Raw genomic sequence first — 8,984 nt, 5'->3', positions numbered from 1 at the left:
GGGCGCGGAGCAAGAGGCCATGGGGGAGACTTAGAGTGCCTTTAACCCCTTCTTGCATTGAGCTGCAGAGAAGGAGTTGGGAGGTTGTTTTGAACTGGCTGTAAAGTAATAGTCCTCTGCCTCCTGCCTCCCAGCCTCCCCCTTTGAAAGGACTGTAGGCAGTGCTAAGTTCCACTCTGATATGAACAGAGGTGTTCCTTTGTGTGTCTAAGGCTTAAAATCTTCCGTCAATATCTCGGGCTCTCTTCCTTCTTAGCAGACCCATGGTTTGACTGCCCTTTTGGCATCTTCCCCACTACCCAGAGGGCAGTGAGGGCTGAGCAGCCTTTCCCATCCACTGAGGTAATTAGGGTAGATTTACAGCAGGCTCCTTGCCTAATCCCTGGTTTATTTGCTGGCTGAAGAGGAGAGTTTTAACTCTGGTAATAACACCCCTCCTGTCTGTCTGAAGTCCAAAAGCAAATGCATCCAGGACTTTTGTGTTGCACCTGAAGGTGTGAAAAAGCATTGCCAAAGAAAAAAGGAGGCAAGCAAGGGAGGAAACCTGGCTGTTGTGTAGGGGAGTGCTGAGCCCTAACTTTCTCCCAAGTTCACATACAGAGCTACTTTTCACAATGTCTGCCTGTAAACTCAGTGGCCTCCCTTCTTCATTAGCTTTTTCAACTTTTTTGTCCTCCGAGGTCCTTTCCTACCAGCCCTGACTAGCTCCAGAGCTTTCTTGTCTCCAGGCATTGAGACAGGGTGTTTTTACCTTGTGTGACAAAGCCAAATAACCAGTCTCCAAACATACCCTCGACACAGGGAGTTTAAGGTTTCCCTGAGTGTGAAGTTTCACCCAGCAACCTGCTACCTTTTCCTGGTTTTGCTACTGCTTCTGGCTGTCCCCTCCCTTGTACAGGCTTTGGAGTTTGTCAGCCCCTCCACTCTTGAACCAGTTCAACTGACAGGTTCTGCAGAACATGGATTTTGCTATTGTTCATAGTGCAAGGAGTTGGATCAGCTTGTGAAGGAAGAGGAGTGAGAAGCCTCCCTGTTGGCAGGGAAAACCATTAGATCTGCTAAAGCCTGTAAGATGAAATTAAGGAGCATAACCTAGTTAATGGGTGCATTGACCTCAATTCCTATGAGACTAGCTTTAATACATTAGGGTAATGCTTTGTTGCCGTCATTTTATTAGCACTTTAAAACTGCTTTTGAACTTGGCTGGTGGATCATGGGGATGTAACAGTTGACTGCTGCACATGCTGCCGTGTGAGGTGCTAACCTGGCTTTCTGTTGGCTGGGATGTTCTTCCAGTGATGTTTGGGCTTTTATTAAAAGAAATGTTGGAGGCAGGTTATTAAAATCATAAGCAATTACCTCTGCCTTGGGTGTGCACCACTGTCTCCCACCATAGTGCTGTAATACCAACTAAGATTTTACATCTATTGCGTGGACTTAAAAGCCACTGGCATAAATGGTGAATTGCTTTTATTTTACCTTCCTTGCCTTTCAACTCAAGGTAGCTGCTCCTAAACACTTCACTGAGAGCACTGGAAAAGGAAGACTTAAAAAATGGATGCTGAGGGTCTCCTGTTTCATATGGCCTGGGAGAACGAATTGGAAGGAAAACTAGCAAACAGAAGTGGAAATGGTATGATTAAAAATGTTAACAGCTGTTACCACAACAAAACTGTGTAATGTCAAGCCACTTGCCACAAAAGCATGGCTGACCATGATTTCAACTGATTCCTGAAAGTCAAATGCCATGGATGGATGTCATGCATGACAATGTATGTTCATGCTTAGTGGACTCCACAGGCACAGGATGGAATTGCGCACACACATATCAAAGTTCAAACCTGTCCCTAAATATCACCTTACTGTTCTTATCTGCTGAGGGTCAAGTTTTCTACTGTTATGTTGAATTAAGCCAAATAGTGCTCCAGGCTCATCTGATAAATAATTGTAATGCTCCCACGGAGTGGCTCCAGGGTGTTTTTGCACGGCCCATAGACTCTTTTCTGAGGAAAAGCTGGAGAGCTATTGCTGGGTGTAGGATGGGGGAGAGGAGGATGGGGAACAAACTATTGAGAAATGGCAGATCTGGCCTTCCTCCAGGTTAAGGGAAGACCTTTGTGGGTGAACAGGGGGTAGGAGGGGGGAAACCTTACTCTGTGGTTTCTGCAACCAAAAGGTATGTGGCTAACAAGCCAACCAGCATCCACTTGCAGAACTGCCAGTTCTTTCAGAGTGAATAACACAAATACCTTAATCTGTCGGAAGAACCTGGGGCCAACCCTGCCAAACTCAGATGCCCATTGCAGCTTTTTTGTGGGCTCAGCCTGCCCACCCTTCACCGCCCATCCCAGTCAGACTGCTGTGATGTATAGCATTAGAGGCGTGAACATTACAGCCAAATACTCTCTCCAAACCTCTGTCTAAAGCATGCTAGGGCTCTTCTGTGGCAAGGGAAGGAACCGTTGTCACTCTGGTGATTAGTCAGTATTTATTTGCTCAACTGGAGTTACACTTCCCTCAGTGGTTTGGGCATAGCTGGGAATGATGGCTCTGTTTGCTGCACAATAAACAAGACTCATCTTTTCTGCCTTTGCCTGGGTGTCTTCTCTGCCATGCTTTCCCAGCTGAGCAGCTCAGGGTTAGGACATTGAAAGGACTGTTCTGACTGCACCCAGTAGAGAGCAGTGCTGGATGTCTCTCATTGATTAACAAGTTCTATAGGGTCCTTTGTTCATTCTACACAATGTCCTGTGTTGGAGACCTGGCTACTTGCCAAGAGGCACCTGTGTACAGAGTGTCCACCTCATGAGTCAGCCTGAAGCCTACTTGGCTGCTCCTTTCCCAGGAGGCTGAGTGCCGTGTTTGCTTTATTAGTAATTCATCAGTTGTCAAGGGGATTGGAGGGGATGAGTTAGGTGTGTTTTGGCTTTGCCCTTGATCTGGATTGTGCGTTGCTCAGTGGGCAGGTCCAGTATTGGCAGGAGAGGTGAAGACAGGCAACCCTGCTGCCTACTTGGTGTCTTATCCCCTACAAGCAGATAATGCCTCTGTGGCAATTGAATAATTCTGGGATGATGGACTTCACGGAAGCAGAAAGTCTTGATGAATACGTAGATATGGGTATGTGGTCAGTAGAAATAAGGCAAGCCTTGATCCCTAGGTTTGAGGATCTCAGGAGCAAGATGTAATGCCTGTCCTAGTTTAAGGATGATCTCAGTGCTCTTGATGTGATAATCCCTGGCATACACCAAGAATCAGTTCAGGTGGAGTCAGTGGAAGATAAAAGCATACAGATGATCAGAATTAGGTCTCCTTAAATTATGCAGTGGGTAGTGGAGAGACTTGGTCAGGCAGAAAGCCTCCAGCTGGATGAGTGATGAACTGAATGGCCAGGGGAAACTAGTCTGGGTTGTTAAGGGTGCATAGGATGGCTTTTTGATATGGTTGGGAAGAGAAGGATCACTCGTTTGGAGCAAATGTCTTTGAGCAAGAGCACATGCCTCCCTTAGCTACTAGGAAACACTATCACTCGGCAGAAACAACTTCTGTCCTCCAAAGTGCTTGGTGCACTCCTGATCATGGACAGAAGGTCAAGCCTCTGGCTATGCTGGTGGCAGGCTGTCTGTGGAATATGGACTTTTCTTGATGGTGGCCGTGTGATGTTGGTGCTGCAGAGACAGGCCATCTGTGTTTCCCTGATCTTCTCTTACATGGTTTTGCCATAGGAAGGATATGTCTGTTTTGGGATGGTGTAGGTTGTGCTCGGAATGTCTGCAGCAGAGAGCATACCCTGGGGCTGGGACAACTGCAGGTACCTCAGCTCAAGAAGGCAGGCCCAATCCCTCACTGTCAGCCAATGCCAGCTGAAAGTGGACTCCATGAATGTCAGTCTGTATTTTACCTTCTTCAGTCATGTCTGTATTTCCAGGCATTAGCAAAATTGTTCCCTGACAATTTGCGTGCTACTGTGTCAAACAATTAGCCTTTTTAACAAGATACTCAGATCCCTCATCTGAATGGTTGCACTGTAAATACCTTGGTCCAGGGTGCTGTCTGGCTGATTATTCTCACCTACCAGCTGAAAATTAGGTGGTTGGACAAAGAAGTCTCATGGAGATATGAACTTTTGCTTTTGATTTTGGCCCTGTTTTTGTTCCCCCCTGCCAGGAGACAGGCGTGTTCTGTGTCCTTACTCTTTCCCTGCTGTCCTTGGAGATAACACCTAGATACTTTGAACAAAGGTTGAAGCTTTGAAGGCTTTGAGTCATGGGTGGGCTGTGATGGTGCATGCAAGTGTAAGTTGAGAAGTTTCAGGCACTGGTCTGCAACGGGCCCTGATGTGAAACAGAAAGGGTAATTTCAATCTCTTCTCCTCCTAGCTGTTTGGCTGTGGCTCCGTTGCGCAGATCGTGCTCAGCAGAGGGACTCATGGAGGTTTCCTGACTGTTAACCTGGCCTTTGGCTTCGCTGTGATGCTCGGCATTTTGATCTCAGGACAGGTATCAGGTACGTTGTGGCTCCATGTGGACTGGATTTCACTTGTGACAATTGTGTAGGCCTAGATAGCTGTGCTTTTCCTATGAGGCACTGCTATTGAAACCAGTGTCACTTGACTGATCTCTGGGACCCAAATTCTGCCCATGAAAGTACAGTAACCTCCAACTTCTCTGCAGGTGGACATCTGAACCCAGCCGTCACTTTTGCCATGTGCTTCTTGGCTCGGGAGCCCTGGATCAAGCTACCAATTTATGCCCTGGCTCAAACTCTGGGGGCTTTCCTGGGAGCTGGCATAGTCTTTGGGCTGTACTACGGTAAGAGCAGAAGCTTTGTGTTTGTTGGGTTGGGTTGAGGTGGATGCTCTCCGTGACTCACTGCAGGTAGGCTGGTTCCCAAATCAGAGAGAAGCATTGTCTTGCAGAGTAGAGATGTGAGAAACCTCCTTCCTGTGTTTCTGGGAGAACCTTCCTGTTCTCATGATGATGATGGGCTCAAATCAATCTGAATTCTGACCAGCATTGTCAATGTGTGAGTCTTTATCTTTGAGTAATGATCACTGTAACATGGACCACTGCATTGCCACTCTTGCAGGTGCTAACTGGATTAAAACAGATCTTTCAGAAATGCTGATGAGATGCTAGTAGTAATGGAGATTTCGTATCTGTGCATTGTTCCAGAGCTGTTTCATCCATCTTGGTTTAAAAGAAATAAGGACTTCACCATGGATGTCTTCTGCATTGTCTCATGTTAGCTTCCAGACAATGGGACTTCTAGCAGTTTTTGCTGCCCTTGTCACAGTGATTCTATACGTTGGAAAGGATCCTAGAAATCCAGTTCCTCATGCATCTATTCCTCCTGAGTGGTGTTCCTCATCATAGGGCAATAGTCAGTGGGCAAGAATTGACTCTTTGTGCTGGAAATTGTTCTTCCTTAAATATCAAGGGTAGCATTTTGACTCGGTTTGCCTCCTCATGTCTGTTTCTGGCAATAAGAGCAGTGTTTCCTGTAGCTGAGCAGAACATCTGGGTCATTATAGCTTCCACCTGAAGGGAGGGTGGAAGTGCCACCCCGGTACTAGCACCGACTGCTTTTCATTTCAGAAAGCAGGGGGACCTCCCTTCATCTCTGAACTGGAGTCCTGATGTTTACAACACCAGTTACCTTTCTAGTTGGTGGGATGAAATCTCCTCTTCAGAAGAGTTAATCACTTTTAGCTGCCTAAACCATGGAAGAGCTACCTTCAGAAAGTGTCTGTTTTTCTCTCCGCTAACCATGGAGGGAATCTAGACAGCCCACCTAGGTTAGTTAACCAGCTTCTACATAGTTGTAGGCAAGGGCTGACTGCTCTACAAGACAACTGTGAGATGTGAAACTGTGTACTTGCTTAGAGGAAAATGCAAGATCAGCCCAAACCCTGTTTGCTCCAGATCAGATCCATAGCAATGTCTCATGTCTTGACGTAAAGACATACCACAGGCATTTGGGTACTTTTCAGAGATTTGGATTCAGCTTAGTGTTTACTCTTTGGATCTAACTCTTCCCTGGTGCCTGACAAACAAGAAATATTAGGAACAGAGGCTAAGGCCATCTGCATCTGAGCCTGACTGATAAAATGCTGTAGTGGGTCACACCCTAAGTTTTCTAAATGAATGCTCTACAGCAAGCGGTTTTGCAACACATAGCAATGGGGTGCTCAGGGAATTCTGTCTCAATATTCATGGCTCTGTGGAGCGAACATTTTAGTAATCTTCCAAGCAGGGTCCTCTCTCTGATGCATATTGGAAAAGACTGACCTCTCTACATCTCTTTTTTCTTCTCCCCGTGTTGTGTCTACCCCCTCCACCAGATGCCATCTGGGCTTTTGGCAGCAACCAGCTGTATGTAACAGGACAGAATGGCACTGCTGGTATCTTTGCCACCTACCCGTCTCAGCATCTGAACATTGTGAATGGATTCTTTGACCAGGTAAGAGGGTGCTGGGAAGATGAAGGTGCATTTGAAGAGGGATCTTCTGGGGTGGTTCTGGGCCTCTTCTTTCATTAGAGAATGAATTGCAATTTAAAGAGAAGATATCCAGAAAGGTTTTTAGAGCTGACACAGGTATCTCACTAGCCTGTGGGAAGAGCAGAGCCAGAAAGCACGCTTACAGCAAGAGGCTTGTGTTAAGGGGACTAACCAGTCACACAAGACTGGCCAGGACACCAGTGTAAAGGATACCAATTGGTCTCAGCCCCTGAAGAGCAATAGTGTGAGGAAGGATGGCTCTTCCTCTCTCCCACTCTACACTGCGGCTGTTGCACAACCCAGAGGTCAACTGGGTGTGGGGTGGTGGTTGGTGTAGGAGATGACTGTCTGCTCCTTAAAGTTACCATCAACCATAAAAGGACAGCAGCCAGCCAGCTGTGGCAGGTTGGAAGCATGTTCGGGAAGATGTCTTCAGCTGCACAAACAGTTCATAGCTCTTCTGTGGGTAGGTAAAAAGGTGTGGGCTTGATTGAGCTTGTGGGCTTCCAGGAGGAGAACATTCCACTCTTCCATTCCTGTGGGTGCTCAGTCTACTGTGGTCTGATAATGCCATGGGATGATTCAGTGTAGCTGTTTCAGTTTAGAGAATGAGTCCTAAATGCATGGGACTTCAGAGAAGTTAAATAATTTTGTTAAAAGACTAATCTGGATTAAATTATTCTTCTTCCCCCTCCCTCCCCAGTTCATTGGCACAGCCTCCCTGATTGTTTGTGTCTTGGCTATTGTTGATCCTTACAACAACCCTGTCCCCACGGGGCTGGAGGCTTTCACAGTTGGATTCGTTGTCCTTGTTATTGGAACCTCCATGGGCTTCAACTCTGGCTATGCTGTCAACCCTGCCAGGGACTTTGGGCCTCGTCTCTTCACAGCCATTGCTGGCTGGGGCACTGAAGTGTTCTGGTAAGTGCTTCCAAATGAAAACCTTTTGCATCAAGGGATAAAAATATAAGTCCAAGTAGGTGGTAGCTCTGGCATCATAAAGAGCCTTGCATCCATGAGGTATATTTGGTTTTTATAAAAAATTTTAAAGGACACTGTTTGCTCTGCTCCAATTTCTTAAGAAATTGTAGAAGCTTGGCAGTTTCCAGCAGTGAGAGCAAATGACCTAACTTTGCTATCAGGGAGGAAATACAAGAGCACGCATAAGAAGTTCAGATGCACCTTGAGCATAAGCCTATTATAATATTTTTCTAGTGGTAGAAAATGTAGAGCATTTGCTATAGTTGGATTGTGCTGTTGCTGGGGAAAATTAAGAGAGCCATGAGCAGTACAGACTGTGGTGTTAAGGGATGCTTTCCTGTAAGCAGTGGGAGTAAAGTGAAAGTGCCTAGTTCAGGCATTACAACTGCTTCTCTCCTTTCTTGGTGGAGAGGAAGTCTTGGAAGTCCTGGAAGTAGCTGTTCTGAATTGCTTGTCATGTGAACTTGCATTGGGGGCAAGATCTGCCTAAGAAATTGCTGCAGGCATGTGGATACTGTTGTCTTTTGCAAGTCAATGGTGATGTTTGGAGATGACCAGATCTTGCACTGTTCCGGATCCAAACGTGAATACCCTAATGCGTAGGCTGCAGTTCTTACCTTGTGCGTTTTCTTTTTGTTTTCCAGGACTGGTAAGCAGTGGTGGTGGGTTCCAGTTGTTGCTCCTTTCCTTGGGGCCATAGCAGGTGTGATGGTCTATCAGCTCATGATCGGATGTCATGATGAGCCTTCTCCACCTGCCTCTGAGCAGGAAACAGTCAAGCTGGCTAACGTGAAGCACAAGGAAAGGGTCTAAGGAAGCTGCCATCCACATCTGGCAGACATTCATTACTCAGGACTGCAGTGGGCCATGAGGAAGAAGGAGTTAATAAGAGCTTCAAGAACAACAGGAAGAGGTTTCTTCCTGTCTTGAGATATTCTAGCTTTTTTTTTTTTGTGTGTGTGTATATCCCTGATGCATTTGCTTTAGGCATTTTCCTGTGAGTCTTTCCCCAAATGGAGTATCATGTAATCTTTCCCTGGTAGAAAGGGTTTGAGGACTGTAAGAGTCAGGAGAGAAGTGGGCATTGCTGTCCAACACCTCCCGCATGGGCCAGTTGTTCAGGAATCTGGAGGTCTTCCGGGCTGTGTTGCTGGCCGTACCTGTGAGCTTGGCAAACTGCTTCCCTCCAAACCTGTGTCTACATTTTGTAGAGTGGGGATCATGCAAAACTTAAACTGTTTTGCTAACATGTAATGGAAACTTCTACATTCCAGAAAAAAATTTGCTTGTGATTCTACTATGGATCAAATTCATGCTTGGTGTTGCAGTCAATAACCTGGAACCAGAAATGAACTTGTCTAAAAGATTTTTATTGGCCAGACTTTTTGTATCTCCCATGAATTCCTAGAACAACATATCAATCAGCTGATCCATAATGTCAGAGCAGAGAGTGAGAATGCACTGGATTTTCATTTAATGTTAAGACAAAATGTTTACAAACC

The 8,984-nt window shown here is 46.1% G+C and overlaps 1 protein-coding gene across 1 annotated transcript in view; it reads left to right on the top strand.

Moving 5' to 3' along the window:
- Positions 1-8,427, top strand: part of AQP3 (aquaporin 3 (Gill blood group)) — a 13,378-nt gene extending 4,951 nt beyond the window's left edge. The window contains exons 2-6 of the mRNA XM_010294778.1: positions 4,380-4,506; positions 4,674-4,811; positions 6,344-6,462; positions 7,205-7,422; positions 8,127-8,427. Coding sequence (XP_010293080.1) covers positions 4,380-4,506; positions 4,674-4,811; positions 6,344-6,462; positions 7,205-7,422; positions 8,127-8,295 — 771 coding nt within the window. The 3' untranslated portion in view covers positions 8,296-8,427. The remainder of the gene's footprint in view (positions 1-4,379; positions 4,507-4,673; positions 4,812-6,343; positions 6,463-7,204; positions 7,423-8,126) is intronic.
- Positions 8,428-8,984: the final 557 nt, after the last annotated feature.

Source organism: Phaethon lepturus, unplaced genomic scaffold (assembly GCF_000687285.1).
Source record: "Phaethon lepturus isolate BGI_N335 unplaced genomic scaffold, ASM68728v1 scaffold7659, whole genome shotgun sequence".
NCBI classification, from domain to species: domain Eukaryota; kingdom Metazoa; phylum Chordata; class Aves; order Phaethontiformes; family Phaethontidae; genus Phaethon; species Phaethon lepturus.
Note: the sequence above shows the minus strand (reverse complement) of the source record. Positions and strands in the feature narration are given on the sequence as shown.